The sequence below is a fragment of the Epinephelus fuscoguttatus genome, linkage group LG20 (assembly GCF_011397635.1).
Source record: "Epinephelus fuscoguttatus linkage group LG20, E.fuscoguttatus.final_Chr_v1".
Classification (NCBI taxonomy): Eukaryota; Metazoa; Chordata; class Actinopteri; order Perciformes; family Serranidae; genus Epinephelus; species Epinephelus fuscoguttatus.
In genome coordinates, this window is record NC_064771.1 from 38,926,961 (window position 1) to 38,953,836 (window position 26,876).

General features: G+C 43.0%; 1 protein-coding gene across 1 annotated transcript; it reads right to left on the reverse strand.

Annotated features, from left to right (window-relative positions):
- Positions 1-1,402: 1,402 nt before the first annotated feature.
- Positions 1,403-25,506, reverse strand: LOC125880385 (zinc metalloproteinase-disintegrin-like 2d). The gene is made up of 23 exons (XM_049562782.1): positions 25,349-25,506; positions 24,388-24,494; positions 23,772-23,845; positions 23,575-23,650; positions 22,028-22,104; positions 21,383-21,587; positions 21,215-21,280; positions 19,848-19,910; positions 19,588-19,757; positions 19,419-19,500; positions 19,167-19,306; positions 17,580-17,766; positions 17,146-17,235; positions 15,005-15,203; positions 13,630-13,732; positions 13,297-13,462; positions 13,130-13,210; positions 12,927-13,011; positions 7,758-7,878; positions 7,501-7,660; positions 7,319-7,366; positions 5,257-5,307; positions 1,403-3,616 (listed from the first exon to the last, which is right to left on the reverse strand). The coding sequence occupies exons 1-23, from the start codon at positions 25,416-25,418 to the stop codon at positions 3,428-3,430; spliced, it is 2,610 nt and encodes an 869-aa protein (XP_049418739.1). The 5' UTR covers positions 25,419-25,506; the 3' UTR covers positions 1,403-3,427.
- Positions 25,507-26,876: the final 1,370 nt, after the last annotated feature.

Consider the following 26,876-nt stretch of genomic DNA (forward strand, 5'->3'; position numbering starts at 1 on the left):
AAGTGTTTAATCATTATTTAATACCCATAATAAACCTCTGAGGAAACACAGTGGATACTTTTTTAAATAAAGTGCACTTCATCTGTTGACACAAAGGCATCTCAGGAGTTCATTTCGTTTTTACATTCAATAACGTGACAGATTGAAACCATTGCGATCGCACAAACTGAGATTTTACGACTGATCAGTGATGGTGCCTCTGATTTATAATTTAACAAACAAGGTAGAAAACCCTGTGACTGCTGACATGGAAAGATAAAAGTGACTTGTTCCTTGAGGCTCGGTCACACACCTCCCTCAGGACTGGAGACAAACAAAGGAGTGTGTAAATGTTTGAAGCTGAACCACAGTAACTCACACAGCCCATCTGAACACTGTGTGTACCATTCAGAGGTTTTCAAGTACAGTGCAAAATGAAGGCAGACTGGCTTTGGTCACAGTTTAGGGACTGTACAGAAATTATTAGAGAGAGACGGCTTTGACAAAAACTGCTGCGACCTCCTGCCTCAAAACTTTAAGCGGCTACGATTGTTATTTTTATAATAATAGCAGTGTTTGAGATGACACTGTAGAAGGAGGGATAATTATCAGCTGAATCTGCAGCTCCACTTTACAACGACAAACCCTGATGCCCCTGTCAGAGGTAACAGGCAACATGACGGTGCTTATCAACTTCTTCACGTAACTCAGGCTTTCTTCTTTTGGCTCTGTATTGTCTCGTAAGACAGGATGTTTGGTGCATACCATAAAACTTCAATCAATAGCCCGGGCTATTATTTGCTTAAATCAACAGGCCTATATTTGGGACAGGCCTTTAATGTCTTTCACACAAAACGAATCAAATTGTTTGTTTAAACCAGTTTGAATATTACTTGTTAAAAAATTAGGCTTCCAATAACATGTCAATTATGAATCATTTATTTGATGTGGCTCCGACAGCAGACAGCCTGTCAGAGAGAAGCTGTGAGTCACGCCATTTGAGGGTTACGTTGCCCGGCACACCGACACAACAGCACTTTATCGTGTTAAAACCATCCTCACAACTTGGATTAGTTTTCATGAAAAACACTTTTGATTCTTCTGATCTGAGGACCCATGCAGACTAATGGAATATGAGTAACTCAAGGAGTCGACACATAATTTGAGGGAGGCAACAACCAAGTTTTATATGTCTTCTATAAAAAGATTAAACTGCTTGGCAACCAGCCCAGGCCTCTAATGGAGATGGACGGGCCTCTAATGGAGACGGGCCTCTAATGGAGATGGACGGGCCTCTAGTGGAGATGGACGGGCCTCTAATGGAGACAGGCCTCCAGTGGAGATGGACGGGCCTCTAATGGAGATGGACGGGCCTCTAATGGAGATGGGCCTCTAGTGGAGATGGACGGGCCTCTAATGTAGACGGGCCTCTAGTGGAGATGGACGGGCCTCTAATGGAGACAGGCCTCCAGTGGAGATGGACGGGCCTCTAATGGAGATGGACGGGCCTCTAATGGAGACGGGCCTCTAGTGGAGATGGACGGGCCTCTAATGGAGACAGGCCTCCAGTGGAGATGGACGGCCTCTAATGGAGACGGGCCTCTAGTGGAGATGGACGGGCCTCTAGTGGAGACAGGCCTCTAATGGGGACGGGCCTCTAGTGGAGATGGATGGGCCTCTAATGGAGACGGGCCTCTAGTGGAGATGGACGGGCCTCTAATGGAGACGGGCCTCTAATGGGGACGGGCCTCTAGTGGAGATGGATGGGCCTCTAATGGAGACGGGCCTCCAGTGAAGATGGACGGGCCTCTAATGGAGACGGGCCTCTAGTGGAGACGGGCCTCTAATGGAGACAGGCCTTTATTTGTGAGAATGTGTGGCTACACTGGGCTAGAAAAAGGGACTGTGCATTTAATTGGGACGAGGCTATTACTTGAAGTTTTACGGTATTCTGACCACACTATAACGCAACATGAACCTATTGTGAACCATCTACGTTTGCCTATGAAGAATATGACAAAACAGCGAGAAGCGACTCTGTCGCTGCAAGTAAGGCAAGAGACGAACGCTGGCAGGAAATGACGAATTATGTAAAATTCTACGTTAATGCGTTCATGTCACCGCTCTGTTTATTTCTAAGGTGACAGCTGCACGTTCAACAGCTCTTAAACATTAAACTTTACGCAGCAGATTTAAACGTTTAACTCAAGAACTGCATTAAGGGACTGACGCTGTCTCACACTGAAGGAGACGTGGAAATCACTTTAGCTTTTGGCCAAATGAAAGGGAACTGAATTATACTGATTGAATATCATCTGTGATCAATACCATCAGACTAATATAATCAATGTTCTAGTTCAGGTTCTGTTAGCTGTGATGTACCAGCAGTGTGAAACCGACTTCAGCAAATCAGGACCGAGCATAAAAACATAACCCAACATGGTCGTGTTATCGAATGGTTTGAAGGAATTAAACACACGTAAAACTCATCCTGATCGATAACATAGTGAACGATCACTGTGTAACTCTGCCTGTGACTTTATAGAAGGCTCCTTGTGCTTCCTGAGTTGGCGAGCGGACCAGAACACATGACAGACACACTCAGTATTCAATGAGAGCAACAAATAAAATAAAACAACATTCTTGTTCAGATGTTCTGCATCACAACCTGCATGCACGTTTGTTCCCGTGGCAACTGGATGCAAACAGTTTGCTGAACAGTCGCCTGTTTGCACGGCTTTAACGTAACGTTACGACTCAACAGGTTTGTATTTATAACGTTTTCCCTCAGCTGAGAATCTCAATCACTCAAAGACTGGCTGGTGACTGTTGAGTGACGTCATGTCCAAAGGAGCTGATTAGTGAAAGATGCTTGTTTGTCCAATGAAGCCCAAACTCTGAACATAAACTGGTCCCGACCAGGTTAGGCATGCAGCGTATATTACCATGACGATCTAGCCCGGTTTTAAGAGAGTCACCTTTGTAACATGGAAAACTCTGGCGTTGAAATCTGGCTCTGTGGTGCAGCCCTCATGTCCTCCAAAACCTACCCCCCCTTCAAGGAATAATACATCACACTATAATAATTTTCATACAGTCCCTTCAAAAGACATAAAATAAATATTAAGTACATTTTCATGTGAGCACCACTCTGGTCACGCTGTAATGAGACAAATTAAACGAACACACAACAACTGCAGCAGCAGTTTGCCCCAAAATCAGTTTTCCACAGCAGCTGTGATGCTGTCGGTCATCAAAGACATTCTCAGCCGGTGAAGCTGCGCTCACTGAGGCCATCTTTAAGACAAAGAGTAAAGTTTTCCAAAGTCTTCCACCTCTGTGACTCACACACATGATCCCAGAGAGGATCTCACTCTCTGTAACTCCACGCTGGACGTCTGCAGCTTTGGTTCAACCTGATTTCATGTGAGTCGCACAATGTGTGGCTTCACTGGGGTACAGGAGGACTGGGTTTGACTCGGGGTATAGGAGGAGGACTGGGCTTGACTGGAGGTACAGGAGGAGGACTGGGTTTGACTCGGGGTATAGGAGGAGGACTGGGCTTGACTGGAGGTACAGTGGGAGGACTGGGCTTGACTGGAGGTACAGGAGGAGGATTTGGTTTGACTGCCGTATACTGAAAAACAAAACAAGATCAATTTTAGACAGATTTATTATAAATGTGAAGTTGCTGCAACTGCACAGAAAACTGTTCGTTTTGTTGGGATTTAATTTGGTCCCAAAAAGAGAATCGCAGTGTAACCCTCCTGTGACAGATATTTGGCTGCGACTTTAAAGGGGAACTAATGTTGTTTTCACCCTGGGCCCTATGTTCAGATCTGCTTTTATCTAAATGAGTGATAGGATGTTCAATATGTGACATGTCTCCAGTATGAAGCTAGGGCTGACCTGCCTGCAGCCCGTGAGCGCGCGCTATATTAAATAATGAGCTCTGCGTCCGTGTACGTCCGTGTACTCCGTGTTCAAATAAATACGGGCGCTCATCAAATTCAAACGGCTCATCCAGATCCAGTTGGTCAAAATCGGGTCAAAATTCAGCCATGACTACTCCAAACAGAGGAACTCCTGGCGTTTGTAAGGTCACTCCAGCGGTAACTTCCTGCAACAACTCAAATCTGGCGAGATGTGAGATTTCAGAGCCAGACTTTCACTCTCTGAGTGAGTGTTTTGACTTGCCACAACAAACATGTCCGAATTTGTACCCGATTTTGACCAACTGGATCTGGATGAGCCATTTGAGTTTGATGAGCGCCCGTATTTATTTGAACACGGAGTACACGGACGTACACGGACGCAGAGCTCATTATTTAATATAGCGCGCGCTCACGGGCTGCAGGCAGGTCAGCCCTAGCTTCGTACTGGAGACATGTCACATATTGAACATCCTATCACTCATTTAGACAAAAGCAGATCTGAACATAGGGCCCAGGGTGAAAACAACATTAGTTCCCCTTTAAGGCAAGAAACTCTGGTTACAGCAGCACAACAAACATTTAGAAGACCTCACAGAATAATAATAATAATAATAATAACAGTAATAATATAATCACAATCATAATCAATAATAATAATAATAATATAATCACAATCATAATCAATAATAATAATGATAACGATATAGTAAGAATTCTAAGTGAGTGTAAATAGGAGAACGGGGAGAAAGAAAATGAAAGAAAGAAAGAAAGAAAGAGGAAGTAAAAAAAGGAGTGTTTTATGGGCTTGTGGAGATGTGGAGATGTGCGTGGGCTGCTCTGATGTAGTTCTGATGTAGTATGTATCAGCTGAGAAGAGTGAGAAATGGGTTCCAAGTTTCATTAAAGGCCGACATATTACTGTTGTTAGAGGCTGCCATTTTCTCTATTGAGATGAATTCTGTAAGAAGGTTGGTCCAGTGGTTGATGTGTAATGATTGTTTTGATTTCCAGTTTAACAGAATTGTTTTCTTGGCGATAGTTCGAGATATGAGCAGCGGGTTTCTGTATTTGGATGGGAGGCAGAGGGATGGAGATGGTGGGATTCTGCAACTCAGTATGCAAGAAAGGTTTTTTGAGACTGCTACCCAGAAGGAGTGAACTGGTTGGCATGTCCAGGTTGCGTGAAAGTAATCGTCGGTGCTCCCTAAAGTGCATTGTGAACAGGTGTCTGTGTTAGTTGGTGCTGGTGCCAACAAATCTAAATCAGTTATTAGAGTTGTTGGTTGAAGATCAGCTTCAGGACTGCTGAAGTGAAGTGAGGGCAGCTGCAGGTGTGACTCACCTGTGTGTTACTCAGCGAAGGTAAAGGTTTAGATGGAGGTAGAGGTTTTGTCTGTGGAAGACAAGAACACATTTGTTTTATTCATCACTTTAAATTCTCAAAGTTAACAGACTCAACAGACCTGACGTGGAGTTACGTCTGATGATATTCTATATTTTCTTCGTGTCATTAAATCCCATAAAAAGAGCCAAACCAACACAGGACGTCAGATGTTATCTTCTTCCTGTGTGTCACAGAGCTCCATTGTTTTTCAAAAGCTATTCATCAATGAGACACACTGTTCAGACACAGTCACACTGAGTGACGTGTCCCTTAATGACCATAAACACTGTACACTGTAGTTTATTATGACTCAATCCCACATACACCCAGGCCCACCATCAGGGGGGTCAAAGAGTACAGGTGACCCCAGCCCAAGGCCAAGGGGGGCCCCAGAAGAGGTCAATCAAGTCACACATTGAGTAATGCACACTCATGTTAGCGGATAACACCTGCTGTATTGGAAAACACAGGTATCATATTCATGTAGAGGACCTGAAGCATCCAGTGGGATCAGCCATGTTGAAAAGGGGCCAAATAACGCTCCAAAGTCAAGCTACATTTTGGCGAGGGAACAAGGAACACTGCCTTTTTCAAAATGGTGTGTTTGAAATGTTTCTGCACACTGAGCTCTCTGAGCAGTCTTGTATTGCATACATTGGATGTAAGTGTAAAGCTGTGAGTTGACAAACTTAAACTCTTCACACTGTGTTAATCACAGTAGCCTCAAGAATGAATCAGTAAATGAAGACAAATATTTGTTCACTCATGATTTCATCTGATGATTTAATGCCTTTCAGTCAACGTTTGATCTTAGTTTTTTCAGTCATTCAGCAGAGGTGTCACGTGTCGGCCGAGGACACACACGTGACACCTCTGCTGTTCAGTATAAGAGAATAATGTCTCAACACAGAGACGATACAAAGTACACGTGGAAATATAATTAATAGTATTATATTCGCAGGAAGTATAAAGTGATGTTTATGTCCTGTTTATATCCCCAACATCGAACATCTTGTCCCAACGGCTGTTCTGCACACACCGTGCTGCCGCCACAGATACGCACTTCAGCACCAAATGTGGATTATTCCGCGCTTAAAAATAGTCCCCAACAAATGTGCTGTTTCCTCCTGTTTGTTTGATAAAAAAATGCAGCATCCAGCTGTTTTAGAAAGTTCTTATAATTACTGACTCTTTTTAAGAATGAAACCCTGCAGTATATTTCTGATGTGTTTGTAAATCAAATGTTCAGTATGAACCAACGAGCCACAGAGAGGTCTGAGAGGCGCACAAACACACTGACTTCATTCACTTCCTTTTGCCCTTATTCCATAAAAAATACACTGAGCTGATTATGTGACTAATGAAAGTGAATGTTTCACTAACACTCTGGTTTACATGCAGCTGAGCATACTGTGATTAACATTCAGTTTACAACCAGCGACAGACGAGTTTGAGCGTGTCTCCTTTTTTCATTCCTTTAATTACTCTCTTGCAAAGGTCAGCCCTGTGATATGTGCACGTGGCCTAATACCTGCTGATCTCCAAGGCTTTCATATATAAAGGCAGGTGTGACTCACAGATGTGGGCTTTACTTGTGTGCATGCATCTCTCCCTCAGCCGTGCAAACTGTTGGCTGGTTGGTTTGTGTGCAACACATCCATGACAGAACAGGGACGAGACTGTGTCCAAAGAATGCTCCAAAAACCTGATTAACATCTGCGTGTATCACACATGTCTTAATCTGGATTATCCAAATGGAATATGCTGTTTACGTGTTTGAATAATAGTGTAGCATTAGTTTGCATGTGAACACACTCAGTGTTGGTTGTGGTCATTTCATGGGGTCTATACACCGTTGAGCAGTGTCACGCCACACGTCTGGACACAGATAACTTTCTCCATGTATTATTAAATTTTTTGAACTTTAGTAGCCGCTCTAAGTTGCCAGCTCTGAATGTGATCCTCAGTTTGCATTATGCATCAGATCATATTGCAAGTTTGTCTTTTCTTTGTAGCTTACCGGCTCAGTTTGTGAGGTCACACACTCTGAGGAGAGTTTCTTTGGTGGCTGGAAGAGAAAGAAAAGAAGTATCAGAGTACTTTGACATTATAAAGCGTCCGTCTGTAACCTGCCCACACACGAGTTCATCCCTGAGCATGAATTTCCATGAGTAATTGCTTTAGTCTCGGTGCTGTCTGTACCTGTGGAGCAGCTCTGCAGGGACTCACACGAACCATCAGAGGAGTGCAGGCTTGTGTTGCTGTTGACTCCATGAAAGTGGGCTGACTGATCTGAGGTCTGTCTTTAACACTTGACTCCTGGAACATCGGGTTCAGCTTGTCGGGGGCTGAATGCACTTTCCTGTGAACACGACATGTTTTCAGCTGAGGAAGTAGAGAACAAAGACACAGATGCAGACAGAGCCGGACATGAGACACAGGAGAGTTGATCCAAGTACCTTTTGGAGATGTAGTTGTCCATGTTGTCCTTTCTGCAGCACATCAGCCCTGCAGTCACCGCAGTGATCACCACCAGGATGGAGATAGTTGCACACACACCGGCTATTATCCCAATCTGACCTGCAGGAGTGGACATGGAAGTGACACTGTTACAGCTGCACATTGTTATAACATCATATCTGTTGTTATAATCTGTTCTGTACGTGGCGAGACGATTGAACGATTGGACGCACTCCTTTGGTCCACACTGAAATATCTTTCTATGATGTTCATGTCCTGCAGAGGATGAACTGTAGTAACTCTGGTGACCCTTTGACGTCTTATTTAGCATCATCATCGCGTCAAAATGAAATCTGTCTAGTTTGGTTTATGACTAAATATCTGACATGTAACTCCTGACATTCCCACCGTGCTGTGTTCAGTGCTCATTAGCAGGTCTTAGATGTTAAACATTAACATGCTAAACATCAGCCGTTAGCATTTAGCTCTCAGATACAGTGTGACAGAAATGGTCTCATTAAACAAGACAAATGTTCTGAGTTCCAGAGTCTCTGAATGCACTGACCGCATGAGTTATTCTTTCATACTGTTACAACAACACACCGACTGATAACAATGAGACGTGTTTCTTGTTTTAACAAGAGGCTGATTTGTGTAATAACAGGAAGTCTTTGAGACATGAAGATCATTTTGTTAAAATAAGAAATGTTTCTCATTAAAAACGAAGTCGTATTAATAAAGTGAGACGATCAATGGCAAACAATAAAAAGGTTGAATTGTACAATGACAAAGCTCGGTGACGAAAACAAGAAGAAAGCTGTTCTTCAGAAAAGGGTAGTGTAATATCCAGTCAGCAGTTGTATTATTAGATGTTTTCAGACTGGAGGAACTTCATCATGGTTTTGAAACCCCCTTTTACTGTGTCCAAACCACAAGAACTAGGAACAACCATAGTTAATACAATGCAGTTTTGAGGGACAACTTTAGCAGCTCCCATTTCAGAGTCCGTGCTGGGGTTGAGCCCAATACTCGGATGAAACAAGTGTCCAGTGCAGACAAAGTACTTTTTATGAATACAAGTAAAGTAACCTAGGGAGCATCAGGCGGGATTTCAACGCTGAATTCTAGTTGAGAAAACAGTGATTTTTGGTCTGAACGTCTAAAACCTCTTTTCATCTTTTCAAGCAGCTAAAATGCGCTCGCAGCATCAAGTTGCATAATAAAGAGAGACGATACTGATACGTGTGCAGATGTTTCTCTAAAGTCATGTTGCACTGGTGGCTGAAATGTGGTTTACACAAAGACATGATTTCAACACATTTAATATTTAATATAAAATGTCATAAATATATATATATAAGCTACACATGTGCAGTCTGTGTGCTGCCAACAAGAAGCTTACAGATCTGTACATTCTGCATGATTCCTGCTGTAAAGCACACGCACAACTTTGCTGTAACAGTTCAATCAAAGTCTGCAAACAGTTGGTCAAAAAAACTTTGATGTTTGAACGATTTTTACTCGCTCATCCCTAATGCGTACTCTGCAGCACAAAAGGAACCATGACTGACGTTAAGTGTACGCTGACTGGTCGAACATTGGAGCCAGTGCACCGCAACAAACAACAAACAACAGCCAAAACAAAACCTAAAGCTTTGGACCGACAATGAAGTCCAGGCGCCACTGAGCATATACGTATGCGACGGTGGAAATTCAACATGATTTTTGACTTGTCAATGGAAAATAATGCAAATACCAACGGCTGGTTTGTTTACATCACATCCTAACAGGATGTGATGTAAACAAACGAGCACACTAACAAACATCAGATTGTTTCAGTGTTTCCTACTGAAGACGTCCTGACCTGCTCCATGCCTCAGCACTCAGACTGTGCCACGTGACATTTGTCGCCACCCTGGCTTTATTTTAGCTCAGCTTTGTTCACCTCCGCCCTGTTTTCAGACCAACAGCAAAGAGTTACAGAGCACAGCTGGACATGAACTATGTTGTCCACCTGCCTCTGTGTCTGGTGGATTCCAGTATCTGCCGTCTGTCAGTGGGTTACTGTTGATCACTGGCTGATGAGTGAAGTAAGTCTTGCAGCCACTTACAGATTCTACCTGCATCTGGCCGGCAACAGCTGCTGTTACTTGGGCTCACTCAGGCCTCAGTGGGCTCCCTGAATGTTGTTGTCACTCATAGTGTATCTGGACACTTTTTTGGCTCCATCAGCCAGAGTTTCTTCACTCGCTGTATGTCAAGAAGAGGTGTTACAGTACGTCAAGCCAGTGTACTGTACGTATCGGTGATGCAAATGCAAACAGAAAAAAGCCCTTGAGCGTATGAAGCTCTCATGAGGCAGGCTCCTCTCGGGGAGTCGACACAACTGTTTAGTCTGAAAACGTTGATACGTTCCACCATAATTGCATCAATGAGGCATCTTAAGGTAAAAACACAGGTTACATAAGGTCTTGCATTTGTTCTGGTGATGAGAGACCAACGTGCTGTAAAGCATGTGCTGAGGAAACTTCAGCCTGCTTCGTGTGACAGCATCTCTTCTTCCTCATTTATCTGTGTTTTTAGCTGATTACTTTGAAGACTAAATCATTGCACAATCACTGAGCAAGCTTTGACCGTAACAACAGGGCGGTGCATGAATGAAACAGCACTTCTGCGCTTCACTTTGCTCCTCTTGAAGTCACTGAGCTCTTTAGTTCTGGTTAGATACAGCACAAGCTTTTTCTTCTACAACATAAAATATGTTAGTAAATGCACTGTTTGTAAAACTTGAAGCTTTTGTGTCGTATAAAAGGCTGTTGCTAATAAGCTAAGGTTAAGCTATAAACCAGGGGTGTCAAACATACGGCCCGGGGACCAGAACCGGCCCACCAAAGGGTCCAATCCGGTCCACTGGATGACTTTGCACACCTAATGTTGATGCACTAGTTAAGGCTGATTTCAGAACACGATCACAGTGACCATGGCTTTACAGATCCATTGTGGTGGCAGTGTTGAAGTCGTGTGACTGTGGTGTAGTTCATTCATAGCAGACGTGTCAAAGTCATTTTAGCACACAGGCCACATACAGTGCAGTCTGATGGCAGCTGGGTGGGGTGGGGCTGACCAGTGAAACCATTGCACAATATCCTATAAATGACAACATAATGTTGGAAGAAGAAGAGGACTTTAAAGACACTCATCCATTTGCAGTTCAGATGACAAACAGCCTGTGATGTCTCCAGAAGACTAAATGCATTTTTTCCACAGTCTGCTGCTCACTGTCATTATATGTGCATGTTTCTACACATTTCCTCTGATGTGTCATAATCCCAACATCACCACACCAAACTACAGAGAGAGAAAAGACCTGTGTTGTGGTCGAGGGTGAAAAAGCTTCTGAGGCAGCGTTTGACTTGAAGAAAGCAACTCATTGTTTAACTCGCCCTCTTCCACCTCTCAGCCTTCACAAGTGCAAAGTCATCCAGTGGGCCGGTTCTGGCCCCTGGGCCCTATCTTTGACAGCCCTGGTTTATAGTCTAACGTTAGCTTTTTACTTCTGGCAGTTGCATTTACATTAAACAAAAAGAATCATAAAAGTTGTGTTTATGTTTGAAGATTACGTTGCTGAACAAAACCTGTGAGGATCATAAACCTGAGTTCACCACACAGCTTATTTTCTGCAATAATCCAAAATACAATAGAAGAATGCTGTTGGCCTGTTGATGAGGGAACCAGGGTGATGCTAACAACAACAACATCCCTGCAGCTCTCTCTGCTCCTTGTGCAAAAAAGACAACGACTCATATTCTGTTGTTTTACTATGTAATGATGAAAACTCTGTGTGTGTGTGTGTTCCATGTTTTTCTCCTCACTGACTTGGTCAATCCATGTGAAATTTGGCACAGTGGTAGAGGGTCATGGGAGGATGCCAATGAAGCAATATTACATCAATTGGCCAAAGGGGGGCGCTATAGCAACCCATTGGAATGTCAAACTTTGAATGGGCATATCTCATGCCCCGTATGTGGTAGAGACATGAAACTTTGCACAGAGATGCCTCTCCTCATGAGGAACACATTTGCCTCAAGAACCCATAACTTCCGCTTATATAGATTTTCCACCATTTTGAATTTGTTGAAAAACACTTCAAATGGATCTCTTCCTAGGAAGTTTGAGCGATCTGCATGAAACTGGGTGAACATAATCTAGGGAGCAATATCTAAAGTTCCCTCTTGGCAAAAGTTGGAAAACTTCCTAAAACTGAGCTTCTATAAGGCAATGAATATTGCGGAGGGCGTGGCTCATCACATAAAGGTGTAGAACATCTCAAGGGTTTCACCCATCACCACGCAACTTTGTAGGCATATGACCACACATAATCTGAGGACCCCTCCATTATTGAGCCCATCAAACAAAATGGGGCGCTAGAGAGCTCATTTCTTATCTAGGCCTAACCGCCATATGGATTTTTACTAAACTTGGTAGATATGTAGAACAGGACGCCTCAAGGTGACTGGAGAAATTTAACTCTAATTGGCAACTGGGTGGCGCTATAACAACAGAAAAATGCTTCCAAATGGCTAAAATGAGACCGATGGCTGTGGCTCCCCCTGTGGACCAATGTTGGTGTTGTTTCTAATGTTTGGTATGACTAAGTCATGGTATGGTATGCTGTACATAATCACGGAAACTGTCAGTGTGTCATTCTGTCAGTCAGTCATTCTGTCTGTCCCACGTTTTTCAAACACTCTGTCTGAATACATTGCTCTTCTTAATGGGTTCAGTTGACTATTTAATCTGCAGTTTCCTATGACCTGTATCCCAAACACACACCATGTGAAACTGTACGTGGGCAGCTGTGCACTCAGTGGGTATGGACTAGTTTTCCTAAGTTGATGAAACAAGACAGGGCAGCGCAGCTTCAGCAGGAACTAAGTTTTTAACTGAGGTCAAAAACTCTTGATGAGGTCGGTGCTGGAAGAAAAACGATCACTCATAGTGAATCATTCATGTTTCCTCCTCACTGCTGGAGTGATACATGGAGCAGGTGTGGCCTGTTTTTGTCTGCGCTGCTCTCTGAAGGCCACTGACCTTCAGCTTCATCAGATATATAACATTCTGTGTTTAGCAACCACACAAACACATTTACTGTGACAAGTGTCCCGTACCTTGAGGTAAGTCTGTATACTGGATGTCGCAGTACGGTGGAGCCCAGCCAGGATTACAGTGGCACTCGTTCTTGTGATTACACACCTGAAGATAAAATGCAGAACATTTATCTAAACATGAGTCAGGCACTTGGACTTCGGTCCAGAGGAGTCAAACTGAAAACAGCTGTTGGTGATGTCATACCCTAAAATAACTCACTCACCCCATTGTTGTTGCATTTCTTCTCACAATCCTCCTTCTTCCCATAAACAGACATGTCCACACATCTGTGGCCGAGGCAAACCTGCACACAAATGTTAGACTGTGAGCAAAACATCCACCATAACTGACACAGCTCCACGTCATGTGTCTCCCCGCTGCAGCTTTTACCTTATTTGGTCCACATTTGGTTCCGTTTGGCACCATGTCCATGTTTCTGGTCTTGTCGTCCTCCACAGCTAGTTTACACTCAATCTTGTACACGGTGTAGGATGCCCCTTTACCTGTGATGGACTCGCCGCCGCCTCCACAAAATATAGATCCACACATAAGGTTCCTAAAGACACAGAACAAAGTGATGAAAACAGCCTCAAACATACAACTCTTGATGTGCGTTTTGACACTGATTTGTTTTGTGTGCCAGGTTTCCTTCAGGTGCATTTTGTGATCAGTTTTTTGAGCCTGGTCTTCAGCAGGAAGTTCAGTGTAACGGTTGACATGTACTGTGCAGAGCAGGGGGTGTAGCCAAATTTGGTCCTCCCGCAGTTGGCACCTTCTTCGCCCCGTTTGTTCAGGTTAAAACACAGATCTGGTCCAACTATGGCCCCTGAGGAAACAAATATAGACAGGTTTTCATTTAATGATGATCTCTCACCAGATGATTTTAATTAAATCTGTCAAATTATAATTCTGGCAAAAAGTCAAAGTTAACATATTATCTCAATATCTGTATTTTGAATTATTCTTTACATCATTACAAACTCTGCTGTGCAGCCATTTGAAATCAGTTTGGTGGAAATCCTAAAGTTTCCAAAGATAACTGATGTGAACGCTGAATTTTGGGGGAAATTATGTACAAGACACCAAGAACCTCTCAAGTGGTGTTAACAGGGGTGCAGTGCTGCTGGGGCGCACCAGAACAGTGATCTGTCACTTTTTTTCCTCCAAGTGAGGAAATGAAATATTCTCAGTTTGCATGACACGGCTCTGATGCTTTGAAGATACAATATGCATGAAAGCATATATGATGCAAGAGAGACAATAAAAACAAAGAGAGTAGTTAAAGTTGTGACACTGACATTTAAGGTGTCAACTTATGATCTTTTTTTTTTTTTTAGATTATTTTTTGGGCTTTTTGCCTTTAATCGACGGGACAGTGTGGAATGGGGGGGGGAGAGAGAGAGAGAGAGAGAGAGTGGGGGGATGACATGCAGCAAAGGGTTGCAAGCTGGAATTGAACCTGCTACTGCTGCAGTGAGGCATCGCCTCTGTACATGGGGCGCTGGCACTATCCACTATTCTACCGACACCCCAAAACAAGCCACAACTTAACTGTGTGCGAGCGTGTGTGCGTGCACGTCTACAACAAACACAACCGGACACCCCGATCAGTATTTTTGGCTTCGCCAGCAGCGATCCATTAAACTATGACCGTACTGCCTTGACACCAGCACTAATGCTCGGCTTGGGATCATTAGTGCTGGTGTCAGACACTGTGCCAGAAGAAGATTTTAGGGGTTCAGGCACAAAAGACGGAGTGTTGCATGACGTTGGGATGTCATTAAAATTGGACGTAGTAAAATGGAATCTGATTTTTAACGACTCAATTCTTTTTTGGACGCAGAGACTCCTATTTTCTGTGAGGGTGCTATTCATTCAAATCTCTGTGATCCTCTGTGTCCTACAAACACAAACTATTGAAGCAAAGTTTCTCAGAAAAAGCCGTTTCCACCATGTGACAGTGAAATTTACTGAGACAACTAGGAACAGACTAATTATCAAAGTCCCTTCAGGCTCAGCTTGTCTATTCAAAAAACAAGGAAAACAGTGGAACCCCTGTTTTTAGTTTTTTATCGTGGCAGCAGTGTGTTGAGAGTACCTTGTCCAAACAGCCTCCAGCAGTGCTGCTCATGAGACGGGCATTGTCCGTTGTGGCAGTAGCCCTGCACCCGGTCGTAGCAGGGCTTGCCGTTCATCTCAAAGCTGTCTTCGGGACAATCCTCTGATGCTCCGGTGCAGTATTCAGGCAGGTCACAGTCACCTGCTGACTTTCTGCACACACTTCCAGCCAGTTGGAGCTGTGGGTTAAAGTGCATTTTAGGTGACTGAGGAAGAATTAGTTCAAGTAGAAGCTGGTTCAGCTGTGTACATAATTAGCTGTGTATTTGTGCTGCATTGCATGACTTGCACCACCTCTACATTTGAGGAAGGATGTGGTGAGTTACAGTACATGGAAACAGCAGGATATCACCCTCTGTTTCCTGTTGTTAAAAGAACTGCTGCTGTTTTAATGTGGTTTGAAGAGTAACCTCCTCCTGTGGCCATTATAATGCAACAGTTATTAGCAGGGTGTGTCTCTGCCAGTGGCCTTGCTGTAGCCTGCACTCACTGTGGTGAAAGGGTAGGGACATTTCAGCCATACTAGCAGAAACTGGATTGTCATGAAATTTGGTTCAGACATTTGTGTTCCAAGAGGGTGAGTTCTACAGACTTTGGTAATGCTCTGATTCCTCCAAAAGTGACAACAGCAGGCCAAAGTTCTCTAAGTTATTGCAGCCAGGTCTTAGTGTCTGTAGCGTCTCTATGGCCCTGTCTACACCTGGTATTAACATGCATGTTGGATGACCCAACCCAAGTGGACAGCTTTAAAAATACAAGTGTAAACAACCACCAAGACACATTGTAATCCGATCCGACCACATATCTTTTGCAGTGTAAACACTAGTGTGTCCTGATGGGTCGCCAATAAGGACTCCATCATCAGTGCAGGATGTGGTGGTTGCCTTGGTGACACCATGCTAACACTCTATCATGAACCCATTTGTCCAACCTTTGGCCCGATGGAAGGAGATATGTTGAATTCTGCTGACAGCGATATCTCCAGCTGTGCTGACACCATGTTAATACCAGGTCTAAACGAGGCCTTTGAGATGCTCCGGGCTTTTCAGTGACTCCAACATAAACCTGTCCATGTCATCACTCGACGGTCAGAGCAATGGACGTAGTATAAACAATGAGAACGTCCACTTCAGGTGGATGGGTCCGGAAAGCACAGGACTTTGACCCAGGAGACCTGTTTGAAACTAAAAGTCAACGTTGAGTTTTCTTGTCATGTCAGTCGTTAGTCAAGTGAGTAATCAGTGACTCGTTAGTAAAGGTGGGTACGAAACTACCAAATTACGTCCGTATGACTGAGAACCAATTCATGCTAAATCCATCGGTGCCGAATTTCAGTACCTGAGAGCACATCTGGGTGAGAACAGCTGGTTTAAACAAGAGGCGAAGTGCCACAAAGTGCCCTGAAGCTTAGAAGCCAGACACAGAGCTGTGATTGAATGTTTGTCATTACAGAGAGAGTAAAGTACCAAATAAAGTTCCCTTAGGTGCCAAATTCCAGGTACAGGAACTGGTACCAGTATTGGACCCAATACTGGTACCAGCTGCTGCTCAAGCATCAAAATATGACGAGTAGGGATGAGATCACGCTGCTTATCCAGTGTCAAATATCTCAAGTCTTTACGAGATGGATTAGCACAAACTTTTGTTCAGATGTTCATGAATGAATGAATGAATGAATGAATGAACTTCCTTTGACGTTCACATGTGTAGTTCTGAGTGAAACATGTTAACCAATATCAGGTGGATTCATCCTCTGGATGATCTGTAATAACTTCAATTATCCCCAGACTTTTTCAACATTTTTAATATGTCCAGGACATTAATGACAAAATGTCTCCTCTTTAGTACTAATTAGCAAATATAAGCTTGCTAACAGGCTAAACTAAGGTGGTGAACATGTATCAGCATGTTAGCATATCATATGAGGATGTTAGCATGCTAACATTAGCATTTAGCTCAAACCAGCTGTGCAGCGTCACAGAGAAGCCAGTGTCATTAGTCTTGTTAAATCACAGGTTTGGGACCTTCAGGGGAAAATTCATACAGCAAACAGGATCTTACTCAGTTTTTAGCCGACACATTCTGAGAAACCCACTTTAAAAGCTTCATTAATGGAAGTACCTGGCAGTTGTCACAGCACTGTCCATGAGCACACTGGGATCCTTCAGTCAGGCGACAAGTTGAGGCATCACAACAAGGATTCGTGCATTCCTAGGAAAACAATCTTTTCAGTTGTCATGTTTGTGAGTCCAGTTTCAAGTCTAAACAGATCAGATTTTAATCTCCCACACAAGCAGCATCTCTGCCAAGAATGTTTTCTCTCTGGTGGGATGTGAACACACAGGAAAACTATTTTCATTTTTGAGGCCAAACTTCAGCTTCACTGGAATCACCACTGCCTTCTCTTTTATTAGCTGCAGCCTTACACACAGGAAACCACACCGGGCTGCTAAAACAGGAAGCCCAAATGGCATCTACCATCACCAAAGGATATATTTAAACACAGTGACTAATCTCTTACAAGCAGTGCCTTTAGCATCTGCTGAAGGCTTTACCTCCACAGTGCCACAGTCGCACTCCTCTCCAGGGTCCAGCAGGGCGTTGCCACAGCCAGGCCCCGGAGCGATGGTCCTAATGGAGCTGGGTTTTGACAAGCAGCTGGGCCGAGCTCGTTCCATGAATTCAGCGAGCTGCTCCACACTGCAGGTGCTGAAAAACTCCGGGAAGGCTTCATTTCCTGTCCTGAGGACGAGCAGACACATTTCCTCTTTGTGAAAGACTGTGAAAAATTGTTCATGTTGTGATTCTGATTTGAGATGGAACAAAAACTTTATCTGCTATATGACTGAAAGCATGTGGACACCAGAACATCACACTCACATGTGACTGCTGAATATTTTAGTGAACAAATGTGGCCAATAATCTGCTGCTCTTTAGCCTGGCTGCAGGGATTTGCTCTCATTCTACTACGAAAGCATCAGCGAGATCACACACTTATTTGGTGACTAGATATAGTTCATCCCGAAGTGTTGGATGGGGCTGAGGTCAGGGCTCTGCAGGCCAGTCAAGTTTGTCCACACCAAACTGGGAAAACCATTTCTTTGGCGGAACAGCTTGTTTGCAATCACGTGACTCATAGGACGTTGGAAAGTCAGATGGAGGGCAGGAAGAGATCCATCCATACACTGCGTAAACTGGACGTAAAGTAAAGTGCCTACATGAAAGAGTCGGATAAACCTGCAGGCAGCAGGTATCGCCAGAAAACTGAAACTCATGTTGGATGTGATCCGATCGTCGTTAAAAACCACCTCGACCCCGGGACCTCTTAACGTTACTAATGTTACCAGGTGATCCAAAGACAGCGTAGAAGAGTCTAGAGGACTGTAACTATTTTGTGTGGTTAGATCCACGACTGAAACAGCTGCAGTCTTGTTTTTGGCTCGGGGCATGAATGTGCTTAACTGTCAGTATATTTCACCTCCGTACATGGATGCTCTGCTGTCAGGCTGATGTCATTAGCTAAGGTTGGCTATCTTTAGCCACTACTGTCTACCGACTACATCAACCGTTGCCAGACATCTAGTGAAACGCCGTTAAAAATCTAGGCTGTAGCTAAAAAACACAGAAGCTGTCATGGCACAGTCACTGCATCCAACTTGAGGCATGTTTAACACAACACTAGAACATTTACGTTTGACATTTGTTGACTCCACTCCTCCAGACTGAAGACGGAGGTTTCTGATATAAACCTGCAGCTGTTTCACAGTGATTTCTCTCTTTTTACTTCTCCTTTTTACGTCCTACTATTTTCAGAAGATTTTCCTAATGTGATCTGTTGGATCGGCCATAAACAGCACAGATCACAGGCATTTGTGCAGTGTTGGTAGTGTTTGCCTCCAGTCGCCTGCTCTCCATCTGGACAGCACACCAGTGTATGACGTCATATGAGAAGAAGCTATTGGAAGTATTAAGCGGTCTGGATGTGCACATACTTTGGTCACATTCTTCTGTATGTGAAAGCTGAATGTTCATGATGTTCCAGCTGAAATATGATTCTTCCAAATAAACAACAATTTGTATCTTGCAAAACTGTATTTGCAGCAGGACAGACCAAAGAGTCGACTTTGCAGAGACGTGCTCACCTGAGCTTTTCTGCCATCACACAGTTCCCACTGTAAGACGGACCACACGTACAACTGAAACCATCATGCGACAGGCCGAAATTGTGTCCCATCTCATGAGCGATGGTGGAGGCGAGGCCTAATGGGTTGTCATGGTGATCCTGGGAGAGAAATGCAGAGCTCTTGCTTTAAATTCAGCAGGATGAATCATACCATTGTTACACATTCCCTCAATCTCTAGAACTAATGTAAGTGAGACGTCATTATTCATACCTGGTTGACTCCACCTGAGTTTCCAGTGCACATGGCAAACTTATTTGCCAGTCCGACTGTGTCTCCTTCAAAATCTGTGCCACTGTTGAAGAAAAAAGTCTCACATCAGGTCAACTTGGCAGCGTGACTTTGTTCAACATCTGCACAGACATATGAGACAGGTCCTCACGTCACAAATTGGGCATTGTCGTGCTTCGTCCTCTTCAAAAGATCAGCTTGTCTCCACAGCAGGAAGTGGTCCAGAGTCGTCTCTGATTTAATGTCAACGTCAATGTAGTCTTTGTACGTCCAAATCTCCAAGCCCACCAGGATGATGCGAATGTTTAGAGGTCGATACAGCTGCAGGCAGAGGAGACAGCGTTACTCAGGGGTAAATACACAAGAGCTGTCAGCTAACGGCACTGATGGCATGATGCCAGATAAAATTACCTTGTCAACGTGATTTATAACTCCGAGAACACGGGATTTAGTCTCGCTGCCATATCGTTTATACTGGAGGAAGAAAGGAGACAAACATGATCAGATTATTTATCCAGCTATCTTCCTGGCAGTGTTTTCCAGCTCGTCCTATAGGATTTTGAGGCGCTCCCGGGTCAGATGAGATACGTAATATCTCCAGCATGTTCTGAGTCTACCCAGCGGTCTCTTCACCAGTTGAACATGCCCAGAAAAGCTCCAAGGGGAAGCGTCCAGGAAGCATCCAGATCAGACCCCTGAACCACCTCAACTGGCTCCTCTTGGCACCAAGGAGCAGAAACTCTACTTCGAGTTCCCTCCAGTTGGCTGAGCTCCTCTCCCTATGTCTACGGCTGAGCCAAGCCATCCTAAGAGGAAACTCATTTCGGCTGCTTGAATCTGCTGACCATGAGTGAGGGTCGTAACATAGATGGACTCTAAAGATTCGCCTTCCAGCTCAGCTCCCTCTTCACAGTGGTCCAGTACAAGCCTGCATTACTACTGATGCTGCACCAGTTCACCTGCCGATCACATTTTACCCTCACTGGTGAAGTGATCACTGATCAGGGTGCCTTCTGGGCGCCTCACGTGCTTCGCTTGAGTCGCTTAAGGCAGTAACTCTCTCCCAACAAAATTTCTATTTCCTGGTCCATCTGCGTCCCAACCCTCACCTATGGTCATGAGCTCTGGGTAGTGACTGAAAGAATGAGGTCACAGATACAAGCGTCTGAAATGAGTTTCCTCTGTAGGGTGTCTGGGCTCAGCCTTAGAGATAGGGGGAGGAGTCAGACATCTGGAGGGAGCTCGGAGTAGAGCCGCTGCTCCTTCATGTTGAGGTGGTTCAACATCTGATCAGGATCCTCCTGGTCCAGCTGGTAGGAGGCCCCGGGGCAGACCCAGAACACACTGGAGGGATTATAGATCTCATCTGGTCTGGGAACACCTCGGGGTCCTCCAGGAGGAGCTGGAGAGCGTTGCTGAGGAGAGGGACGGCTGGGGTGCTTTGCTTGGCCTGCTGCCTCCTTGACCTGGCCCCGGAAAAGCGGATGAAAATGGAAGAGAGGTGAGCCCAACTATGAGTTGGTACCCATCCATCTGCTGCACTGACTCCAGTTCCTTCACTGCCAGAGAGGAGATATTCAACGTCCCCAAAGACAATCCATGATGCCTGCTGCCCGGCTGGCAATTCACCCAACCCCAATGCCTCTTCCTGCAGGCGGTGGTCCCACAGGAAGGTGACCCTGAGTTCTGTCAGGCTGTAGCCAACCCCCTGGGTCACAGACCAGATTCATTTCGTGATGGACATTTTAGTTATAAAGAAAATAAAATGAAATATTTACCTCAGCATTGTCCACCACCACAACCAGCTCGACAAACCTCTGCGGACCTGCGATGGGTTTAGTTTTCTGAAGACAAAAAGGAAACAGAAATACAACCTTCGTATTAATATTTAAATGGATAAACCTCACGTTTTGTTCATGGTTTACCATAAAACCCACATCACCTACCCATGACCTGGACCTGAAGAGGCCAGAGAGCGGAGGGCGCTGGGCCTGCTCCTGGTCGTACGGCGTGGTGGTGTTGGAGGAGGAGCCACAGCCGGGGCTGCCGCTGATCTTCAGGTGCTCCCGTCTGTAAACTGCATGATCACCATCGTCAGACTGTCCCAGAGGCTCTATCAGGTAAACCTGCTGCCGGGCTCTCACAAAGCCGCTGCACACAGAGAGTGTTGTGAGGTAAGACTGCGTAAATATGATCCGACAGAAGAATGAAAATAGCTTAATCTAATATAAACAGTCTGTAAACACCGGAGTGCAACACATGGATGTGTTCTGTATACATGTCTTAGCTTCTCAAATATAAAAGTTTCCACTGAGAAATGTCACGTTGCATCAGAACATTTAAAAACACGATAAAAAGGAAATAAAGTGGAACATATAAGAGTAGAAATACAGTCACAGTGCAGTGTTCTGATGAGCTGCCCCTCGTTAAATCATATATAAAACTTACATCATATTCAGGCTCCAAAAACACATTGAAACAGATTACTAAATATCTCGAAGCAGCACATTTCACAAGTATCTGAGAAACACTTACTGGACATAATGTCAGCAGCAGATTACAAACAGGAAGTTAAGTCCAGCTTTTCTTACCTAATGCCTGAACAAATCCCAACGCTGACTGAAGAGTCCTTCATGCCCTCGACATGACCGTGATAGTAGCAGTGGTCCTGGACGGAAATACATTCATCAGATTAGACATATCAGTGCGTTCAATCTGCTGCAGTTGGTTTGTGATTTACATTCCTGTAATGGACGTTATTCACAGAGAGTGTCTTTGTGAGTAACGTCCATTAAGTTATGAATCACACAGCAGGAATGTCAGATCTTTATCATGTTGGGTTCACACTAAGTCCACACTATGATGTGAGACGTTTAACATTTCATAACTTTGTCATACGATAACAAATATAAACAGGTTTGCAGATACAGATGTGGCCTTTCTGTCTGTGTAACCTGCATGTATTTGCCATAATGTCTGACATATAAAATATGTGTTCTGTCTGTGTAGAAATAAAAATCAAGCAATACATGCAACCTGAAAGCATCTGCTAATAGTTTAATATAGTTACACAGATTATCAGTTAAAATGCAGATCAGTAATAACAGTTTATATGAATTTACAGAAATACACTGAATCTGAAAATGGATGATGGACATGATGTTGTAATTTACAGAGAATACAATCATTGTTTTAAAGCTTTAAAATGTGCATCAGTGCAGCAACTAACAGTTATGTTTATAATCACAATCAGAAATACTTTATTGATCCCCGAGCGGAAATTATGACTCATCACAGCTGCTCCGATGTAAAGAATAGAGTATGAAAAAAAGTGTGTAAACAGAGCAGTGAATAAAATAAAGGAGAAATAAAATGTGCTTTAAAGGGATAGTGCACCCAAAAATGTAAATGCAGCCATTATCTACTCACCCATATGCCGAGGGAGGCTCAGGTGAAGTTTTAGAGTCCTCACATCACTTGCAGAGATCCAAGGGGAGAGGAGGTAGCAACACAACTCCACCTAATGGAGGCTGACGGCGCCCCAGATTCAAACGTCCAAAAACACATCATTGAAACCACAAAATATCTCCATACTGCTCGTCCGTAGTGATCCAAGTGTCCTGAAGCCCCGACATAAAAAGTTGTTTGGAAAAACCTCATTTGAACTCTGCTTTTAGTCTCATTGTAGCCTGTAGCTCTGACTGCCTCTCTGGGCACCGCGCTCACGTGCTTTTGCTGGTCTCATGAGTTCAAATGAGGTTTTTCCAAACAACTTTTTATGTCGGGGCTTCAGGACACTTGGATCACTACGGACGAGCAGTATGGAGATATTTTGTGGTTTCAATGATGTGTTTTTGGACGTTTGAATCTGGGGCGCCGTCAGCCTCCATTAGGTGGAGTTGTGTTGCTACCTCCTCTCCCCTTGGATCTCTGCAAGTGATGTGAGGACTCTAAAACTTCACCTGAGCCTCCCTCGGCATATGGGTGAGTAGATAATGGCTGAATTTTCATTTTTGGGTGCATTATCCCTTTAAAATAAAAACAAACATAAAATGTGTCTTATGCTACCTTCCCACTCGTACTTCAGATATAAAGATTAAAATATTAAAATGTAATGTAAATGACAGTAAAGTCTCACCTCGTCCGGTGATGTCATCACCCGTTTGCCATCCTCTGAATAACGTGTCTCAGTGAAGCCTCTCCCAATGAGATTCCTATAACAAGTACAAGTGGACAAACTGTAACAGACGGACTTCTTTTTCATATATTTTTAAATATTAAAATGCATGTTTGTTGAGTGGATCTGGAATTATTATTCAAAACAAAAAGATTTACCCGTTTTTTTCCAGATGAATGGTGTGGTTTGTCCCTTCAATGGCCAACTGGTACTGAACCGTGTCAGGATAGAGCTGTAAATGTAGTCACATGGTTTCTATTAATAACTGTAATAATTAGACCAACTTGCAGCACTGGAAGAAAAACAGTAAAAATAGCAAAACCACAGAGATAAAAATACTCTGCTGCAGTTGAAGCCCTGCATTCACGTTTAAACAAAGATACACAAGTGTTTCCAACAACAGAGACTCATCGTGCAGAATGTTGTATAATTATTTTATAGTATTGAATCATTGTTGTTGATGCACAGCTGTGAGAGTAAACTGATTTAGCTGCTTTATAAACTGTTGTTGGATCATTTCATCTGTAACACAGTGTGGAAAGTAATCAAGTACATTTACTCTGTTATTTTGTGATACTTTACTCAACTACATAAAATATAAAGAACTCAAAATCAGCTTCTACCTACGTCTACCAGCCACAGCAGTGAGATCCTGCACTAACATGACGTGTTAAATGTTCCCTCCTGCACTGATCCTTCTGATGTGTGTGTGTGTAAGATCATGTCATGGCTGTCAGGGGTCACAGGTGAGTGAGGAAGATGAGGGTCACTCACCTGGCTCTCCTGCAGGCTCCTCCTCTGCCTCCCCTGCAGTCTCTGAGGCCTGACCACCTCGTATCGCTCCACATGAGACAACATCCCAGACGTCTGCACCACGCAAACTGCACCACACAACACAAACACACTTCCATACGTTTACACCAAATATCTGAGCGGCATTTTAATGTGGAGGAAGTGAAACAGTCCCTGATGATGTCACGTCCTGGGTTCAGTGGTGCGAAACACATCATCCAGTTAATGCTACTTTACACCTCTGCTCCACACCTGAGAGATCAAACTGTGGATTTGTTTACTCCACTGTAACTATTTAAAAGCTGCAGTTACTGATGTTACCTTCAGAGCACGTCATCAACTTATTAAATGTATTTTTACAGATTAAAGAGCCTTCATACTCTGCCAGGTGTTTTCAGTGGGGCTGAAACCTGCTCGTGCTCTAAACTGAATTAAAACTTTTATCTTCTTGCACAGAATAATAACGTGTGTGTGTGTGTGTGTGTGTGTGTGTGTGTGTGTGTGTGTGTGTGTGTGAGATGAAAAATAGACCCTGAAGTCTCCACAGTTTAACACCACAGAGATCAGTTTGCAGTCAGGACTTTTACTCATGATACACAGTGTATTGTCACTGCAACACGAGTTAAACACCACTGCTTCTTCTTTCTTTAACAAACATTGACTTAACATTAAAAAACAAACTTTTCATGCAGTTTGTTCAAACGACACGAGCCTTTAAATATAATATAATATTAGTTCCGTCAGAACTTGAGCAGCTTGTCACCAATGTGTCCTGTCAACGTGCTTCAACTCCTCTGCTCATTATAAACACTTTGTTGTAACGTTACTGACACAGCACAAACTCTTTCCTCCTCATAATAAATATTACACACACACACACACACACACACACACACACACACACACATATATATATGACTATAGGATAAAGTTAATAACCTACCCCATGTCAGCCACAGTCGGACCGTGTTCCGTCCCATCATGGTGCTCTCTGTTCGGCCTCCGCCGCTCATCTCCCGTTAACTCAGCCTCCGTGAATCATCGGTGACACCAGCTGGAGCTCCTCCTCCGGTCAGTCCTTATCGCCGCCTCACATATTTACCGGAATAAACCCGTCAATGCAGCCGCGGTTACGAGAAACACGCAAACCGGACTTCCGGCGAAATAAAACCTGTCAAAATAAAATCACTGTACTGTCAGACAATATATCGAGCATTTTATTAATAATATTTCACACATTTTATAAATATATTTCGGACATATAATTAATTAATTGTCGGACATTTTATCAATATGTATTGGTCTTTTTTTCCAATACTTTTTTCGGACATTTTAATTAAAAAAAAAAAAAAAATCGACATTTTATAAATAGTTGTCGCACATTTTAATAATAACATTTCGCACATTTTAATAATGCTTTTTCGGACATTTTGTCAATAATTTTGCGGATATTGTATTTATCTTTGTCGGAGATTTTATCAATAATATTTCGTACATTTTATGAATAATTTTGTGGACATTTATATCTTTTCGGAAATTCTATTTTATCTTATGTACATTTTATTTATAATTTTCGGACATTTTATTAATATTTCTTAGATATTTTATCAATGATATTTCATACATTTTATGAATTTTTTTCCCGGACATTTTATTAATATTTTTTTCTGACATTTTATAAGTAATATTTCTGATATTTTATCATTTTTTTCTGACATTTTATTAATATTTTTTTCGGACATTTTATAAGTAATATTTCTGATATTTTATCATTTTTTTCTGACATTTTATTAATATTCTACGGACATTTTATCAACATTTTTAGGACAGTTTATGAATAATATTTCGGACATCGTATTAATATTTTTCGGACATTTTATTCATATTTGTCGGACATTTTATTGATAATATTTCGGACATTTTATTAATATTTCTTAGATATTTTATCAATGATATTTCATACATTTTATGATTTTTTCCCCCCGGACATTTTATTAATATTTTTTCGGACATTTTATCAATAAGTAATATTTCGGAAGTGTTATTTACATTTTTCGGACATTTTAATAATAATATTTCTGCTATTTTATGATTTTTTTCTGTCATTTTATTAATATTCTACGGACATTTTATCAATAATATTTTGTACATTTTATAAATATTTGTCGAACATTGTATTAACATTTGCATGCAGCACGTGGCCCCTCTGTCCTCCCGCCGCCACGTGCACATGGTGCCGTGTGCGCAGACACAATTCACAGTGATGTTTTTGCATTCACAAATATCTTAACATTATGAAACTCTATATTGTAACTCAGAGCTCGTGTTTAGTTTCCTGTGATGCAGAGGATCTCATTGTATTATGGGATGTTTTGCTGCCGTCTGGTGGCAGTAACGTTAAATGAGCATGCGCTGACTACATTAATGCATCATTTATCTTTTGAAAGCTTGAAGGTATTTTTGATTTTTGT

Coding starts and splice junctions, on each gene's coding strand:
- LOC125880385 (XM_049562782.1), bottom strand. CDS start 25,418: ATGAGCGGCGGAGGCCGAACAGAGAGCACCATGATGGGACGGAACACG. Junction 19,758..19,847: donor TTATAAATCACGTTGACAAG/GTAATTTTATCT, acceptor CTCTGCCTGCAG/CTGTATCGACCTCTAAACAT. Junction 13,733..15,004: donor CTGGAGGCTGTTTGGACAAG/GTACTCTCAACA, acceptor TTGTTTCCTCAG/GGGCCATAGTTGGACCAGAT.